Here is an 18,839-nt window from a genome sequence, read left to right on the forward strand (position 1 = left end):
TTAAATAATAATCAAATTAAGAGTTTTACTTGGGCTCCCAGGTTAAAAAAAAGGTTAAATAAGTTAACAGTCCCTTCTTTTGTTTGTCCAACTTGCCCTGAGCAGTATCCCACAACATATCCAGGTGTTCCTTCCAATCTCTCCAAGATGAGGCATGCCACTGCACGCTTTCCAGCACCAATAGGTTACGTCTGGAAGTTCTCATACAAATGTGCACACTCCAGTAGAGACTGGACTCATCTCACTTATCCAAAGGTGGGGGTGGAGAAGGGAACACCATTCTCACCTCAAGCTGTCAAGAATACTGTGGATAACCCTCAGCCATGGAGGGTTGTTTGGTAAGGCATCTGGTAAACTTGGCCTTTATGTATCCACACCATAGCATAGCATAATGGCTTCAGCAAGACTTAAACCAGCACAACAAGAGCTCTATTGCTCCATAAAAAGCACATGTTTGTGCAGTGCAAACTGCCAAAGCAGCAGCCTTGGCTTCAGTCGAGCTCAGCCTACCCTTCAGTTATCACCTTTTAAGTATTCAGAGGAGAATGAGCAAGCTAATATATTTAGTTCTTACATATTTTATTAAGCTTCAAATGTTTACTAATCACAAAAAACAATCAGGATCAAGACAGCCATTTGTTTCAACCACATCTGGTCTCAGTAGACAAAATGTTTAAGAGAATTAAACTGCATTAGGCTTCAGGCACTGACTTTCAAATCACAGCCTATGAATTAATATTATTAGTGCAGGCTGAATTCGTTGAGTATCTAAGGATTTTGTGCACAAGAGATCAAAAAAATCGTCAGTCTAAACAGACTACATATTCTTTATTTAGATAAGCTTGTGCAAATAAGGAAAATGCTACTTACCAGTATGCATCTGTTCTTGGCATGTCGAGCTGTAGATTTGTATACTCATGCATGTATCGCCATCTTGTGTTGGGCTCGGATGTTTGCACTTTGTTTTTGTCTTGGAAGAAGTCGTTGTAGTCACAAGGTAGGTGTCTCCTCCTTTGTATGATAGTGCTCACGGAGGGTTATGATGGAGTTAGTAAGAATTAGAAAAGATGTCCATGTGTAATGTATCCAAGTAAGATAGTACTGGAACAGATTGAGGTATGCGGGGAGGCGGTGGGTGTGTACGAATCTACAGCTCTACATGCCAAGAACACATACATACTGGTAAGTAGCATTTTTCGTTCGAGGCATATGAGCTGTAGATCGTATATTCTTATGCATAGACTATACAGCAGTTATCCCCTTAGCGGTAGCTACCTATATCTGTTGCAGTGGTTTGAAAAAGTGTTCTTAATACAGCCTGGCCCACACTAGCTTGTTGTTTTGCTTGCACGTCTCTACAATAGTGTTTTGTGAACGTTTGAGGTGCAGACCTAGTTGCTGCTTTACAGATGTCATCTAGGGGAATGTTCCCTAAGAATGCCATAAATGCCCTTAGTTTGCGTGTGGAGTGAGCTCTAGGGGGAAAGGTTAATGTGTTTGGCTTTAGCATAGCATATTTGGATGCTACAATCCACATTGCAATTCCTGTTTATGAGATAGGATTGCCCTTATGAGGTGGGGAGAAAGACACAAAAAGTTTTTTAGTCTTGCTAAAGGATTTTGTTCTTTCAATGTAGTTAAGTATCGCTCTTTTCACGTCTAGCGAGTGAAGAGCTTGTTCTGCTACTGAGTCTGGTAGAGGGAAAAACACTGGGAGTTCTACAGACTGGTGAAGGTGAAAAGCATACACGACTTTAGGTAGAAATTTTGGGTTAGTCCTAAGAACCACTTTGTTATGGTGAATTTGTAGAAATGGTTCTTGTGTAGTTAATGCCTGGAGTTCACCGACTCTCCTGAGAGAGGTGATGGCAATTAGGAAAGCTACTTTCCAGGTGAGAAATTGTAATTCGCATTTATGCATAGGTTCAAATGAGGGACCCATGAGTCTGGTAAGGACCACATTTAATTTCCATACTGGAGCGGGTGGAACTCTAGGTGGAATTATTCTTTTAAGTTCTGCCATAAAAGCTTTGATAGTTGGAACTCTAAACAAAGACAAGGGTTGTCTGTTTTGAAGATAAGCTGCTATGGCAGCGAGATAGAGTCTAATGGATGTATACACTAGGTTACATTGTTGTAGGTGCAAAAGGTAACAGAAGTATTGAATAGAAGCATCTAGTGGGTTGATTTGGTCGTTTGTACAGTAAATTACAAATCTTTTCCACTTTGCGGCATAGCAAGCTCTAGTGGTAGGGAGTCTAGCCTTTTTAATGATGCTCATGCAGTCTGGCGGGAGATTAAGCTAACCAAACTCTAAGATTTCAGGTGCCAGATCGCAAGGTTGAGTTGACTGGGATTTGGATGTCTTCTCTCCATGGTTCTGAGTGAGAAGCTTGGGTGAGAGGCGTAACTTTTGATGAGGAATGTATAGTTTACCTGTCAGTGTAGTTTTGCAGCTTGAAGACTTTCTTGGATTCACTTTGCTGTGCATTATTCCGCCATCTAGTAGTTGGGTCCGGATTTGTAGTATTTCTTCTCGACATCCCACCATTTGGTGTCGTCTTGTGACGTCGAGGCGCTTCGTCCAGAAGCTCTCAACTTTGGGTCCCATATTCTGATTCTTTTTTCGTTTTCTCCTAGTTACTTGTTGCTAAATAACCTTCTCCTGTCTCATCTTTCTGGTGGAGGTGGGAGGGTTCGCTAGTGAATCCAGAAAGTCTTAACCTGCAAAACTACCCGACAGATAAGAAACTATAGTTTTTGCAGCGTAAATCTTTCAGGATTCACTACGCTGTGCATAGACTTTGTAGCGGTTTGCTAGGTTTGTGGTGGCTGGGTGGAAGATGAGCGCTGAGTATTGAATATATGTTGTAGCACCTTCTGTCCCACTTGTGCTTCCTTATTTATCTGAATAGCTACATAGTAGTGTTTAGTGAACGTGTGCACCGAAGACCATGTTGCCACCTGGCAAATGTCTTGGAGGGACGTATTTGCTAGAAACACTTTTCTTGCTCCTTTCTTCCTTGTTGAATGAGCTTGCGCTGCTCCCCGTAACTCTTGTCCTGCTTGTTTGTAGCAGAGTTGTACTGCTTGTGCAATCCATTGTGCAATGGTATTCTTGGTTACTGGTCTTCCAAAAAAGCTGCTGGCGAAGGACACAAAAGAACCGCTTTGTTTTCCTGCATTCCTTTGTTCTTTCTATGTAGTACATTACTGCTCTCCTAGTGTCAAGAGTGTGCAACGCCCTCTCTGTGCTTGAGGATGGTTTTTGGAAATAACTTGGTATTTGGACCGTCTGGTTCATGTGGAACTTTGATACCACTTTTGGCATGAAATGCGGGTCTGTTCTCATTACAACCCTGTCATTGTGAATCTGAATGTAGGGTTCTTGTAGCGTTAGCGCTTGTAATTCACTTACTCTGCGTAGCGAAGTGATAGCTACCAGGAATGTCGTCTTTATGGTAAGCATGTGTAGTGTAACCTTTTGAATAGGTTCGAACGGTGCCTTCATCAGTTAAGCACGCACTACGTTGAGGTTCCATGCCGGTGATGGCATTGTCTTTGGGGGGTGCAATTCTTTTAGCCCCCTCTAGGAATATTTTCACCACCTGGGATGTGAAGAAACTCTCTCCTGTTTCTCTCCTTGTATAAGCCACTATCGCTGCCAGGTGCACCCTTAATGAAGCGGAGCTTAAATTACTTTCCAGCAGATGTGTTAAGTATTTTAGTACTGTTGATTACTTGGTAACTCCCCTTTGCAGTTTCTCCTTGATGCACCAATGGGAGAATCTTTTCCACTTTGCTACGTAAGCCTTCCGTGTTGTAGGCCTCCTTGATTCCCGTAGCACTGCCATTGTGCTTTCTGGCAGATTCAGGTGTGCAAACTAAGTCTTCAGGAGCCAAGCCTCTAGGCTGAGGCTCTCTGGTTCTGAGTGTAGTACCCTTCCATTCTGCATTGTTAACAGGTCCCTTCTTTTGAGGAACCTGTGTGCTGGTGCTTGCGCCATCTCTGATATTTGTGAGAACCAGGACTGTCTGGCCGACTGAGGTGCTATTAGTATTAGCGTCATGTTGCTGTTCCTGCATTTGTTGAGTGCCCTGTGCATCAGCGGTATCAGGGGAAAAACGTAGGCAAATGTCTTTGACCAGCTTATCCATAGCGCATTCCCTTTGGACCGATGTCCTGGTTGTCTGGATGCGAAGTGTTGGCATTTTGGTGTGTTGCAAATAGGTCTATTTGTGGTGTTCCCCCATTTCCAGAATAGTTTCGCTATTTCCTGTTGGTAGAGCTCCCATTTGTGGGATGCGGACGTGCCTGCTGACTGTCTGCTTCCACATTATCCTTCCCTGGGAGATGTATTGCTAGTAGGTCAATGCTAAGCGGAATGGCCCATGTCCAGATTTCCTGTGCTAGCCCCGTTAGTGCCACTGATTGTGTTCCTCCTTGTTTGTTGATGTAGAACATGGTGGTTGTGTTGTCTGTTTGGATCAACACCTTGTTTCCGTACAGCTCCTTCTGAAAGGCTTTTAAGGGTACAAACATGGTCTTTAGCTCTAGGTAGTTGATGTGTTTGACTGCATCCTGCCGCGACCATAACCCCCTAACCTTGAATTGGTTCATGTGCGTGCCCCACCCCAGCTGGGAGGAATCTGTTGTGATGGTCACTGTTGGAGTTGGCTGTGTGAATGGTTTCCCCTGTGATATGTTTTCCTTGTTCCACCATGCTATTTCCTGGTGGTCTGCATGTTTGACAACCACTAGATCTTCCCAACACCCTGTTGCCTGTGACCATCGCTGCTGTATCCATTCCAGGAACGGAATCATGTGGAGGCAACTATTTGGGACCAGGTGTATGCATGACCCCATCATGGCCATTAGTTTGCTCACTATCCTCACTGTCAGAGCTTGCCCCTTGTGGTAAAGATGTGTCTCCTTCAGTATTGAAGCCTTTTCCCCAATGGATTAAAAGACCCAGTTGGATTAGCGTCTGTATGACCTGCTGGATGTGTTGTTTGCATTGGCTGTGTGAGCTTGCCTTTATGAGCCAGTCGTCAAGGTAAGGGTATACATTTATTCCTTGCTTCCTTAGGTGCGCTGCTACCGCTGCTAGGCATTTTGTAAACACCCTTGGTGCGGATTTGAGTCCGAATGCCAGCACTGTGAACTGGTAGGGAGTCTTGTTGATCACAAATCTTAGTAGGTGTTTGTGTTTTTTGTTGATGGGGATGTGTAAGTAAGCGTCTTTTAAGTCTATATTTGCCATGTAATCCCCTTCCTGTATCTGAGGTATTACTTCTTGCAGAGTTGTCATTTTGAATCTTTGTGTCATTATTAACTTGTTGCTGAACCGTAGATCCAGAATAGGTATTAACGCTTCGTCCACTTTGGTACAATGAAGTAGTTGGAGTAAACCCCCTTGTTTCTTTCCTTGTACAGCACTATCTCCATTGCCTCCTTGTTGAGGAGTTCCTGCGCCTCTAGTAGCAAGAGTGAAAGCTCCTTTGCCGAGTGCACCTTATTGTTTGGCCTCTTCTTTGGAGGTTGTTTTTCTAGCTCTATGCAGTAGCCGTATTGTATGAGGCTGGAAGAAGTCCCTTATCCTGCCTTCTACTTGTGTTATATGTTCGAGGAACTGTTTGTCTTGTAGAATAAGTTTTTTTTTGTCATCTGTTTTGATGCCCCCATAGAGGTGTTGCCTGGGTGGGTGTTTGCCTTACGGCGAAGTCACTTGGAGGTGGGTTGTTGCCCTCCTCTCCGTGCCTGTCCTCATCCCTTTGAGCACCCTCGAAAGGATTGGCCTTGAGGCTGGTACTGTCAGTTTTGCTGCTGTTGTCCCTGCTGCTGCTGGGCCTGGTTGCTTCCATGATAGCCTTGTTGGTTGATGCAATGTTCCAGGTTGGTTGTTTCCCCTACCTGCTGGTCTTCTTTAAGGTGTACCCCTTCTCATCCCTCTGAACTACAGTGCTCCCATGGACCTTACGGTCTCATTGTCTTTTTGAGCTGAGTTAGCTTTTTGTCAACTGGAGTTCCAAAAGCTGTTCTCCATTGAAGGGTGTGTTAAGAATGTTGTCATCTGCCTGCTGGATGTCTACGCTGCATCCAGGGCCGACTTTAAACATGTGTTAGCCATGTTTTTCCCTTTCTCTACCAAGTGGCCTGCCCTTTGCTGGTACTGTTCTGGTAGATGCTTCATGAGTTGCACCACCTCCTTCCAGTGCTGGTATGCATACCTGTTGAATAGAGCGTTTGAGATGGTGATGCACCATTGAATGGCCGCACTCCTTTCCACTTTCCTCCCAATGAGGTCCATTCTCCTACTCTCCTTGTCTGGAGGTGGTCCAGCATTCATGGGTACATTGGCCCTTTTCCTAGCTGTTACTGTTATTATTGAATCAGCTGGTACTGATCCCTGAATGTATGCAGGGTCCTTGGAGGAATATTTGTACTTTTTTCAGTCCTCTGGGTCATAGATTTACATACAGCTGGCTTCCTGAAGGCCTCCCTGCCCTGATCCAGCACACTAAACCGGAAGGTCCCACCATCTTGGATTGGGAAGAGGGCATTTTGCGCTCTAGTGCGAGGGCGAACACAGGCCCTCGTGCTATAAATTAAGGCAGGAGCCTCGCGCGCAGCCTGTACACAAAGGCGGCTCCCCTGACACTCACAGGGAGCTTAGCCGGGCACTACACGGCATCACAGAGCCGAAATTGCTTTTTAAAAAATTTATTTTTGAAGTTTGTTAGAAAAATTTGTTTTACTTTTTAATTCACTCTTTGTCATAGCGCCTGGTCATATTAGCTGTTAGGGGCATTTTTGAGCCGTTTCTGGGCTCTGAATGACCTCTGGTAACCAAAGTCTAAACCGGAAGGTCCCGCCATCTTGGATTGGGAAGAGGGCATTTTGCGCTCTAGTGCGAGGGCGAACACAGGACCTCGAGCTTCATAAATGGGCGCACTTACTAGTCCGCGCAGCGGGCGGGCGCAGCGGGCGTGCCAATGGCGCGCCGGAGGCGCGCCAGAGGCAAGCCCGTCTGGGCCCGTCCGGACCCATACGGACCTAGGGCCAGACATGCTGCCCAAAGTAACGCGAGGGCCTCTCACATACTCGCAAGAACAACTTTTGTCTCTCTGCCCCAAAGCCTCCTGCCTCTGTCCGAGGGGTTTGAGGATGGATGTGCTTTTCAAAGTCTGCGATCTATGTACTATGGAAAGTAAAGAGGCCCAGAATGCGCCCCCCCCTAGGGAGCTACTTCGATTAGCCCTCCTGAACTGTAGATCTTTACCTAGGAACTCCTTACACATCCACCATCTGATTCTGGATCACAAGCTTGATGTGCTATTTTTGTCGGAAACGTGGACATCTGACAGTTCGGATTTCGACATGGCGAACGCTCTTCCCCCCGGATTTTGTATCTTCTGCCAGCACAGACCGCGAGGCAGAGGGGGCGGGCTGGCCATTATATATAGAGACACTTTGATATGTAGGGCCGCTGAAGGGTCTATCCTGGATGCGGAAAGTTGTAGCTTTAAGATTCAACTGTCCCCCAACGACTCACTGTCGGGGCTGCTGATTTACCGGCCTCCGGGCAACATCAAGCAGTTCGCGAACTCTCTGCTTGAAGAGGCCCCAATGCTAATAGCGCCTGCACCCAATTTTCTCCTGCTTGGAGATTTAAACTTACATTTCGACTCAGCGGAGGATAAAGCTGCAAACGACCTAAGATCCGAACTTGGGTTGGGGAATATCACCCTCCATAATCAGGAGCCCACCCACGTTAAGGGCCATCTATTGGATACGGTGTTTTCTAATCTTCCCCTTCTTTCCATGTCACCGTCCCTGCCTCTCCCTTGGACCGATCATTTCCTGATCCCCTTTCAACTGGGTTTTGTTACAGCTCCCCCACCTCCCCCGGCAGCCACAGCACAAGTACCAGTAAGGGCATGGTCGAAACTCCCGGTCAGCGATCTTACACGCAAGCTGACACATACCATCCCAGTGCCTAATAGGGATCCTATAGAGGCAGACGAGGCTTTCTGCGAATGGCTCAGCACAGCCTTAGATGCGGTACTCCCCCTGAAAATAGCCAACAGGAAGACGGGGGGCCCCAAATCCTTATGGTGCACCCCAGAGCTGGGTCTTCTGAGAAAAATTTGTAAAAAGAAAGAACGTGACTGGCGGAAAAACTGGGCAGGAAACTCCAAAGAAGAGTACAGGGCAGCCATGAGAACTTATAAAGTGGCACGCAATGCTACCAAAGCGGCCTACCTTGAAAATAGGATAAAATCATCAGCCAACTCTTCAAGGGAAACCTATAAAATTCTCAAAGAGCTGCTCAAAGTTCCAGTATCTCCAGAACCCTTAGAGGGGAGTACGGACCGCTGTAACCTTCTGACCCAGTACTTTAACCAGAAAATTCAAAACATCATAGCCGGCCTCCCCTTGCCCCGTCAGAGCCCGTCCTCAGGGGAGAGCTGTCTGGCCACTGACAGAGCCGTGCTGGACAAGTTTGCCCCGATCACCAGGGAAGCTTTCTGTAAAGAGCTGGCCGCGCAAAAAAGTGGCTCTCCGACGGATCCCATGCCTATGTACATCCTAAAGCAGTTTATGGATGTCATAGCGGGACCGGCAGTAGATCTTCTCAACGCTTCCTTTGCCGCCGCCAAGGTCCCCCCCAGTTGGAAGCAGGCTATAGTAAAAGCCCTGCTAAAAAAAGCGGGGCTTGACCCCGCTGAGTTGTCCAACTTTCGGCCAATCTCCCTACTGCCAGGGATGGGAAAGATTGCTGAGAAATGGGTTAACCAGCAACTCTCGTCCTTTTTGGAATCCAACGAGTTGTTACGGCACACCCAGACTGGCTTTCGGCCCGGTCAGGGTACTGACTCGGCGCTGATCACCATGGTAGAAGAGGGTAGGTGCATCTTAGATTCAGGAGGATCAGCTGCCCTGGTCCTCCTGGAACTGAGCGCGGCATTTGACACGGTGGATCACAAGATCTTGATCCACCGGTTGGAGGAGCTGGGAGTAGGAGGCCTGGCGCTCACCTGGCTAACGTCATTCTTGAGTGATCGAACATATCAAGTGTGCGAGGGCAACAATAGATCAGTGCCCACCCCCTTCAGTGTGGTGTCCCGCAGGGCTCATCACTGAGCCCTACGCTTTTTAACGTCTACATGGCCCCACTGGAGGGGGAGGTCGCACCCTTTGGAGTGAAACTCGCAACGTACGCGGACGACACCCAATTGATTGTTTCGCTCTCGCTCGCAGAAAGCCATGGTGAGAAGTTTGCCGCCTGCCTTACCAACATCATGGCATGGATGGCCGACTCAAGACTCAAGCTTAATGCCTCCAAGACCGAGGTGATGTTGCTGGGAAATCTCTGCACCTCCCTCCCCAAATGTATGTGGCCGGCTTGTTTAGGAGATCCTCCGACCCCGAAGGGATCCATAAAAAGTCTCGGCGTCTGGCTTGAACCGGAGCTGTCGATGCACACTCAGGCGAAAAAAACTGCAGGGTGTTGCTATGGGCTGCTCTGCTCAATACGGAAAGTTATGCCCTTACTCCCACTAGACTCCAGGAAACTGCTGGTACAGGGCCTTATTTTGTCAAGACTTGATTATAACAACGCCCTTTTCTTGGCTGCACCGGAATACACCCTGAACGTGCTCCAGAGGGCACAGAATGCAGCTGCAAGACTGCTGACGAATACATCCAGAAGAACGTCAGCGAAACCAGCCTTGAAAGCGCTCCATTGGCTGCCCATAAGAGCGAGAGTGAAATTCAAAGCGCTCTGTACAGTGTTCAGAGTCCTCCAAGGCACAGGCCCTCCGATCCTCAGAGATCTGATCCGCCCTTACAAATCATCACGAACGCTCCGCTCTGGCGAGGAAAACCTGGTAGCTATCCCGAGAGCAAAAAGAGGACCGGAGGTCGCCGCTTTTCAATAAACGCGGGTCAGCTATGGAACTCCCTCCCAACATCAATGAGGAAAGAACCTAGCTTGACCAGATTCCGAAAATCCCTGAAAACGTTCCTTTTCCCCCAGAATGACTAACATCTCTGGATGTGGTTCAGAGGAGGTCTGTCTGTGTGTACACGTAGCGCTGGGACGCTCAAGGGCAGCCATGCGCTTTAGAAATTCTTTTTCATTTCATTTCATTTCACTTGGGAGCATGAGTAGGAACTGGCTCCTTGTTTGGGAAGGTAGCAGAGTCTTCAGGAGAAAACAAGCCTTGGGCTTCTCCTCTCAACTTCACCCCATATGTCTCTGCAGCCTTTTTTACAACCATATTATAGATCTCTATATCGTCCGGCGGAGAAGGCCTTGAAGGATATGAGTCTACTCCTTCTTCCGGTACTTTGCCGTAGAGATCCTGCGCCTACGAGGACGTTGAGTCCTGGTAAGTTTGCTGATCCTCCTCAGCTTCACCCTCGAAGTAATACAGGACCTCTTCCTCCTGACCCTCGATGGCTTCGGGCGGCTCAGGGTCCTCGTCGCCCCCTTCGGCTTCAGCCGCGGGCTTTGGTTGGATGGTGTACTGGCTCATCCTTTCATCCTTCTTTCGTTGCAGGATGCTCGCCATTTCGGCCTTGAGCCTCATTTTCTTTCTTTCCATCTCGGCCGCTTGTTCGGCGTCGAGAGTTTGGGCACTTTGCTTCGAGGTGCGTTGGGGGGTCCTTTCGAGGGCAGCCTTCGACGACCTTGATTTGCCTTGGGTTTTCGTTGTCTGGGAGTCCTTTTCGAAGGATCTGCTGGGCTGTTTGTCCTTGGGTGCAGTTGCTTTCGCTGATTGCTTTGACAACAATGCTCCCTTCAAGGACTTTGCTTCACTCTCACGAGTGTCGGTAGAGTGCCTGGGGGTCGACGACTCTTACCTCTTTCGTAGTTTTCTTTTCAACCTAGACGACTGTGCTGTCCTCCGGTCCTTCAGCGATGTTGTCCTCTTCTCCACTGGAGAGGCCCAAGTCTTGGAGCGATGGAGGCGGCCCTTTCCCCCTGTAGGGTGTAGTTTGCCCTTCTCTGCCTCTCTCTTACTCGGAGTGTCTTCAGTGTGAACGCCGAGCATTTGTTGCAGTCCTCACTGTTATGGTCGAGCAGTAGGCAGAGGTTGCAGACTAGATGCTGGTCCTTCTGCGTGTATTTGTGGTGGCAATTGTCGCAAAAATTTGAATGGTGTTTTGTCCATTCCTGCGCTCAGGGAGCCCCCTGTGTGCGCATTTTCCATCAAACTTTCGGGTGTAATCCTTCTTCATTGTCCCGGTTACCTGACCTGTAGTTGGGTGCGTTGGCGCTTTGATTTCGTTGTTTTTCTGTTTTTCGCCGATTCTCTCTCCAAAATTCTGGAACTCTTAGGTGATGATCCAGACCCAATGGCAGAAAAAGAATCTGAAGATAGCGCCAAAAGGTGGGAGCTTCCGGAGGAACCACGTCGACGTCACAAGAAGACACCAAATGGTAGGATGTCAATGCCCTCCTGGGCCACGAACAAAAAACAAAACAAATAAAAGAGAAGAAATGCTACAAATCAGAACTCAACCACTAGATGGCGGAATAATGCACAGCATAGTGAATCCAGAAAGATTCCAGCAGCAAAACTACTGATAGTTACAAGAAGGTTGGGAACCATGGCTGGCAGGCCCATGTGAGAGCAATCAGGATCATTGTGAGGGAATGCTGTTTGAGCTTCCAAACCACTAGCGGAATGAGTGGGAGAGGTGGAAAAGCGTAAGCAAATCTGCCAGACCAGTTCATCCATAGCTCATTGCCTTTGGACAATGGGTGTGGATACCTGGATGCAAAGCTTTGGCATTTTGCATTTTGGTGTGTGGCGTACAGGCTATTTCTGGGTGACCCCACATTTGAAAGAATGGAAGCAGACCTTGAAGATGAAGTTCCCATTCGTGGATCTGCTGTCTCTGACGACTGAGCAGATCTGCAATCCGATTGTGTACTCCTGGTAGGTGTTCTGAAAGGAGGTGTATGTTCTGAGGAATGGTCCAACTCCATATGCTTTGAGCTAGGTGTGAAAGCGGTTAGCTGACCGTAAGCTTGGTTCCACGGACGTGCCAAAAACTCCTGTAAGGGACGCATTTGGAGTCTTGGGACGATGAGAATGCAAGAGGCTATCATCCCGATTAGCTGCATAAACACTCGAGCAGGCAGTCAGTGTTGAGGCTGACATTTTTTCAATAGAACTTGTATGGCGGTTATCCTGACTGGGCTATGCTAGAGCTTTTGAAGCGTCTATGGTAGCCCGTAGATATTATTGTATGCTGGAAGGTATGGGGTGGGATTTGTAAGGCCAGCCCTGTAGAAGGAGCGGCGAAAAGAACCTCTAGGGGGAAGGGATTTGTAAGGCCCCCATGGACTTAGCAGTGTCCGTATCTTTTTTCATCTTTTCTAAAGATGTGTCAACTGAGGGCCCGTAAAGATGCTCTAGATCAAATGGCTGATTAAGAATAGCCGATTGCACCTCTTGTTTGAATCCGGAGCCAAGCTTGCCTGCGCTACAAAACGCTAGTGTTAATGGCACGCGATGAGGTATCAGCCGCGTCGAGCGCACATTTAATTGAGGTGTTTGAGATCAATTTCCCCTCTTGTATAAGGTCATTGGCTTTTTGTTTGAACTGGTCAGGAAGGTGTTGCATGAGCTTTTCAAGCTCATCATAGCACGCCCTGTCGTACCTGACCAATAAAGCTTGGGCATTGGCAATTCGCCAATGATTTGCAGCCTGTGACGCAATATGTTTACCGGATGCGTCTATTAGTTTGGACTCCTTATCAGGTGCGGGAGTGTTGCCTGTGCTTTGAGAGTTTGCCCGCTTGCGTGCATTAGACACTACTAGAGAATCTAAAGGGACTTGACCTTCGAAGCAAATTGGGTCATTGGGAGCTGCCTTATACGGTTTGTCTACCCTGGTGTTGAGAATTCGGGCCCTAGGTACATGTTTGAGCATGCCCTTTAGCATTGGCAGGGTGTAGATGGATTTTGGCGAGGGTGCAAATGTTTCAAGTAAAAAATCTTCCTCTAAGGGATCACAATGTAAATGTACCCCATGGTTTTGGGCTTTGCTATTGATTAGTTGCGCAAATCCAATATTGTCATCAGGCGGTGATGGCCTAGATGGATAGAGGTCTGGGTCATTATGTGGGTCGGTATCTGTGTTGTAGTCATCCCAAGGGTCTACTTCGTGTGGGATGGTATGATCATCATCCCCATCTGGATCTATATTCCCACCCCCATCGGTATAATCATCTGGTGTTTGAGATGAAAAAGTATGTTGTGGGTGGTGAGGTGGAGAAATTGAAAGATTTGGATCAGCTGGAGGAGCAGAAGGAGGTGGAGAGGTGTTCGTACTCATCTCCTTTCGCTTCAAAGTATTTCTGGTTCCTCTGAAGAGTCCAGTTGTCTCTTTTTTGGAGGTTTGGCGACAACTTTGCCAGTCTCTGGATCAATAAAAAGAGTTATTTGTTTTGGATCCGAAAAGTCAGGCACAGACTGTGTGGGTAAAATGTCTTTTGTCGGCGCCAAAGATTTTGGGCCAGAATGTTCTTTGGACCGAGTCTGAGGCTTTTGGCTTGGGCTCCTTAGGTTTTATAGGAGTTTGTAGCTCTGTGACTTTTTTCAGCTCCAGCGATTTTTTCGGCTCCGAGGCCGTGTTCGGCTCTGAAGATTTTTTCGGTTCCGACTGTTTGTCCTTGGTATGTTTCGCCGCCGAGGGTTTTGGCGTAGGGGGCTGTCTTCGATGCAGGCAAAGCAGAGCATGGCACATCTTTAGTCTTGTGCTTCGGTGCCGAAGGGGAGTTTTCGGCACCGGAATGGGGCTGGTTCGTGCCCGAGCCAGAAGGCCTGGCTTTAGGTTTCATAGCCGGGCCCGAGGGCGAGGCATCTGAAACATATTGCAGGTGTCGACCGGAGCCAGAGGGCGCTGCCAGAGCCTTAGATTTGGGTTTTGGGATAGGGGTTTCGGTACTCACAGACCGCTGACCGGTGAGTGTCCCCTCTTCGACGTCAGAGTCGTCGGCCTCGGAGACGGAGATGTCTTCTTCATCACCTTGTTATTCGGCTGAACATTGGGATCTGCTCCGAAGATGTCCAGAATAGAGCTGCTTCAACAAGACATTGCGTGACGTCGAGCCCGACGATCACAGATGGTTTTCTTCTACCAGAACGATGCACAGGTCTCGCAGTTTCTGTCTTCGTGCTCCGGGGAGAGGCAGAGATTACAAACCTCGTGCAAGTCCGTGTGTGGGAACTTATCACCACACCCGGGGCATTTTTTTTAAAGGAAGTCCTTTCCATTGACCGCAGGTGTGGTCGGCACAGATGGGCCCAATGGCCCGCATCGAGGCCGAGGAGTTTGTTTTTAAAGATGCACGTCAAAAGGGAAACTCTATCAAGACAATATCGTCGAGTGGAGAGGAATTGCACGTAGAAGGGTGGTTCGAAACCGAGGTCGGAGCGCAGCAAATCACATCCGAACCCGTTGGCGGAAAAAAACAATCTGGAGATGGAGTTGATCCCCATGCACACTATCGTCCTAAGGAGGAGTCACCTACCTCGTGACTACAAAGACTTCTTCCAAGAAAAAAACAAAGTGCAAACATCCAAGCCCAACACCAGATGGCGATCTACGCCCAAGTATACGATCTACAGGGCATATGCCTCGAACACATAATTCTTAAAAAGTACGCATCAAACAAAGCTGCTAACTGCACAGGGAACAGTCCTATAAATGGGTACTTTTAAAGTTTCATTTGGCTTGACATAAAATTAATCTATAATAGGCTGCTGTCAGAAAAGTTGCTTACCCCAGCTTTCAGCAAGTTCCAGGTGTAATCTATTGCACAGATGGCTCCTGTCCTTCCACATCCTGCACTATGAACATCAAAGAGAGTTATTTCAAATGGCTGTAGTGTTCATAATTTGTTTAGTTTAGACCTTTCTGACTAGCTTGGCACCCCCAGGTCCAGATACACAAAGGGGATACATATCGCAATACATTCTTATCAGGCATTGAACATATAAACATTTCTTCCTTGCTGACACAAGTCAAAAGTAATAGCAGTAAATGGGAAGCTCTCCCCTTGTAATTTATTGGTATTGCCCTTTTTAAAATGATTGCACTTCCCAAATTCTTGTATACTTTACAAAACGTCCCTTATAACATTCCACAATTCTTTTTTTCTTCTTTTCTATACAAAGTGAAAGCCACCCTACGTAATGGCTTGGTAAACTAACAAGGATAGTGTGGGCTAAATGTACGCTGGTCACATATGACTGAGGATTGGGTATGGCGGATGTCCCAATTTAATTGGGCCACCCACCTTACAATATTACGGACTGGATGTATGGGGATAGGGACGATCCGACATACAGACGAACTACAGTACCTTCCGGACGCCAATCCAGGACTACTACCTCTACCGAGTCACGGTTTCTAAGCATATTCCTGAAGTCATCACATTAGTACTAATCGTGTGGAGGAAAACACGGTTACATGTGGCCTGCTACAAAGATATGAAATAATAAACCCTCCTGTGGCAAGGAGATTGGACCCTGCTGGTTCATAGAGGCTCCAAAATTAGGTCACAGGATCTTATTAGCATTTCCATATTAAATGACGCACAAGTTACTTACCTTCGGTAAAGATATATCAGTAAGAAACAGTAGTTAGTATTAGATTCCTTACCTTAGAATATCCCCAGGTGTCAGACTGGATCCGGATATTTTTGCGTAGCAGTACCCATGCGTGCCGGTAGGTGTCGTCCACGGCTCTGCGTCCGTCGTCTGCGTCGTGATGACGTTGTCGGAGTACTTAGACGCCGCCTCCGCGCGCTGACGTCAGTTCTTACACACAGCTTTTCCGCGCCAGAAACGCAGAGCCATGATAAAAACAAACACTGGTGCCATGAAACAAGGGCCCTGAAAGGGGATGACCTTAACCCTAGATATCGGTTCGCAGAACGGGGAGGATGGGTGGCGCGGTAAAGAATCTAATACTAACTACTGTTTCTTACAGATATATCGTTACCAAAGGTAAGTAACTTGTGCATCTGAAAGAAACAGGTTAGTATTAGATTCCTTACCTTAGAATAGATACCCCAGCAATACCAACGCCGGTGGTGGGTCTGCGAACCAATGATCACACCAGAAAGTCCTGGAGGACGGAACGGCCAAAGAAGCCATCCCTCCGGACTTGGCTGTCCAGGCAGTAGTGTCTTGCAAACGTGTGCAGCGAGGCCCACGTAGCTGCCTGACAAATGTCCTGCAAGGGGACTCCCCAGTCCAGGGAAGTAGTAGCCGCCGTGGCCCGTGTGGAATGGGCCCTCAGCCCAACAGGAGGCTCCTTTTTAGCCAAAGAGTAGCATGCCTTGATGCACAACACGACCCACCGAGAGATGGTCCGTTTGTGCACCGCCCGCCCCTTCTTTGCGCCCACGTAACCAACAAAGAGTTGGTCATCCACCCGGAACGGGCGTGTGCGATCTAGATAGAATGACAGCGCACGTTTTGGGTCCAGACGGTGGAGCCGCTCTTCCTCTTTAGAGGGATGCGGAGGCGGAAAGAAGGCGGGCAAGGGGATGGACTGCCTGATGTGAAACTACCTTGGGCAGGAAAGAGGGTCTTGTCCGCAACACAACCTTGTCCGGATGGACAGAAAGGAAAGGAGGTTTATAGGAAAGATCCTGGAGCTCACTCACTCACTCTCCTGGCAGAGGTGATAGCAACCAGGAAAGCAGTCTTCAGAGTAAGAAGGCGAAGAGGACAGGTATGAAGCGGCTCAAAGGGAGCGCACATCAGGTAAGTCAAAACCAGATTCAAGTCCCACTGGGGCATCACGAAAGGAACAGGGGGTAACATATGAGTGATGGCCTTCAAGAATCTGTTAACAATCGGGGACTTGAACAAAGAAGGCTGATCAGGTAGCCTCAAGAAGGCAGAAAGGGCAGAAAGGTAGCCCTTGATAGTGCCCAGAGCAGAGCCCTGCTGGGTAAGAGAAAGAAGGAAGAGGAGAACCTCAGAAAGGGGGGCAGAGAGTGGATCCACAGCCTTTGCCGAAGCACCCGGCCCGCGTGGGGACCCAGTCGGGACCACTTGGCCCGAAGGCGCAGCGGAACCTGACGGAGGAGCGAGCGACCTCATGGCCATGAGGAAGTCATCAATCTCCCCCGGCGTCGCGTTCTGCCCAGGGACCGGCGGGGGTATGGAGCAGGCCGCGTGGGCGGTGTCGCCCGAACCCCCGGCCGCATCGTGCGAGCGTCGGGGGGGGGGGGGTATAAGAAGAGCGATGGTGCCTCTTCGATTTCTTGTGCCTCTTACCTGAGGACTTCGAGCCTGAAGACCGATGACGACTCCCGGAACTGTGGTGACTCCGGCCCCGCGACCAGTCCCTCGACCTTCTTCCAGACCTGGACCTCGAGCGGCGCGGGGCGGACTGCCGAAGCTCGAGTCGCTTACGGGACCGCTCTGTCTAGCTTTAGACGTCAGGGCTCGGCAGTCGGAGCAGGACTTGTCGCCATGGTCCGGGCCTAGACAGTGCAGGCACCGGCGATGGGGGTCGGTAACTGACATCAGTCAGTTGCAGTCGGCACAGGGCTTGAACCCGGGCATCCCTACCGGCACCGTCAGAGTCGAGAGACTTCGAAAGTAGATCAAAAAGGATCGTAAAAAGTTAGTCAAAAATTGACTAGGGTACAACTTTTTCCGGATCTGCGCTTGCTGGGGCGGAAAAAAGAAGAAGAACTGACGTCAGCGCGCGGAGGCAGCGTCTAAGTACTCCAACGACGTCATCACAGCGCCCACGACGCCGACGGACGACGCCTTCCGACGAGCATGGGTACTGCTACGCAAGAATTTCCGGATCCAGTCTGACGCCTGGGGATATTCTAAGGTAAGGAATCTAATACTAACCTGTTTCTTTCAGCTATATGAGAAATTAGCACTAGGAAATCATTCAGCCACAGAGTCAGTCTCACCGAAATCAAGGATAGAGGCTGAAACATGGGTGCCAGAGCCTGAATATCCTGGACTCATCGTTCAGGAAAGGCCCGAAACTGCACTGTGTCAAGAACAGCTACAATGAAAGTGAGTGTCTGAGAGGGAGTCAGGTGTGACTTCAGCACATTGATAAGAGTACTGCAGAGAGTACAGGAGGTCCGCTGTAGTCTGGAGGTGGCGGCGACAGCCTGGGGACAGACCACAATCAACAGCCAGACGTCGTGATAGAGGAAGACTAGCACCCCTTATATCCACAGATGAGTTGCAGCCATCACCTTTGTTAACATCTGAGGGGCGCTGGTAACGCCAAAAGAGAGGACAGCAAACTGAAAGTGCTCGCGGCCTACAGTGAACCGTAGGTAATGCCATGGCCAGGTAGGATTGGAATGTCCAATGGTACCATCCAGTCTCCCAGGTTCAGGGCAGACAGGATTTGAGCAAGCGGAGCATTTTGAACCAGGAAGTAGCGGGAATAACAACCACAACCTACTTCTGGCATAGGCACCCTCTCTTTGACTCCCTTGGCCAAGACAGCCATCACTTTCTGGAGGAGCAAGGACAGCTGGTCCACCATTAGCCTGTTGCAAGCATGTGGCATGGGTGAAGGCGAGGTCATGAAGGAAAGGTTACGAAGGGGAAAGAGTAGCCCCTTCGGACATCTGAACAACCCAGCAGTCTGATGTTATTGACCCCCAGTGGGGCAGGTGTTGGCGAATCCTGCCTCCCGCTGAGCGCCCATGATGGAAAGAGGGCAAACTAAAGTGGTTTGGAGGCTGTGACTGCCGGGGGTGATGGACTGACCCGACCTCTAGCTGCCAGACACACAGGGTCTGTGGGTA

The 18,839-nt window shown here is 48.7% G+C and overlaps 1 protein-coding gene across 3 annotated transcripts in view; it reads right to left on the reverse strand.

Annotated features, from left to right (window-relative positions):
* PTPN12 (protein tyrosine phosphatase non-receptor type 12) overlaps positions 1 to 18,839 on the reverse strand; it is a 445,738-nt gene that overhangs the window by 250,615 nt on the left and 176,284 nt on the right. For all 3 annotated transcript variants that reach the window (XM_078679268.1, XM_078679259.1, XM_078679277.1), the window contains exon 9: positions 14,811 to 14,877. In XM_078679268.1, the coding sequence (XP_078535394.1) occupies positions 14,811 to 14,877 (67 nt within the window). The remainder of the gene's footprint in view (positions 1 to 14,810; positions 14,878 to 18,839) is intronic.

The sequence above is a fragment of the Lissotriton helveticus genome, chromosome 1_1, assembly GCF_964261635.1.
Source record: "Lissotriton helveticus chromosome 1_1, aLisHel1.1, whole genome shotgun sequence".
NCBI lineage: Eukaryota > Metazoa > Chordata > Amphibia > Caudata > Salamandridae > Lissotriton > Lissotriton helveticus.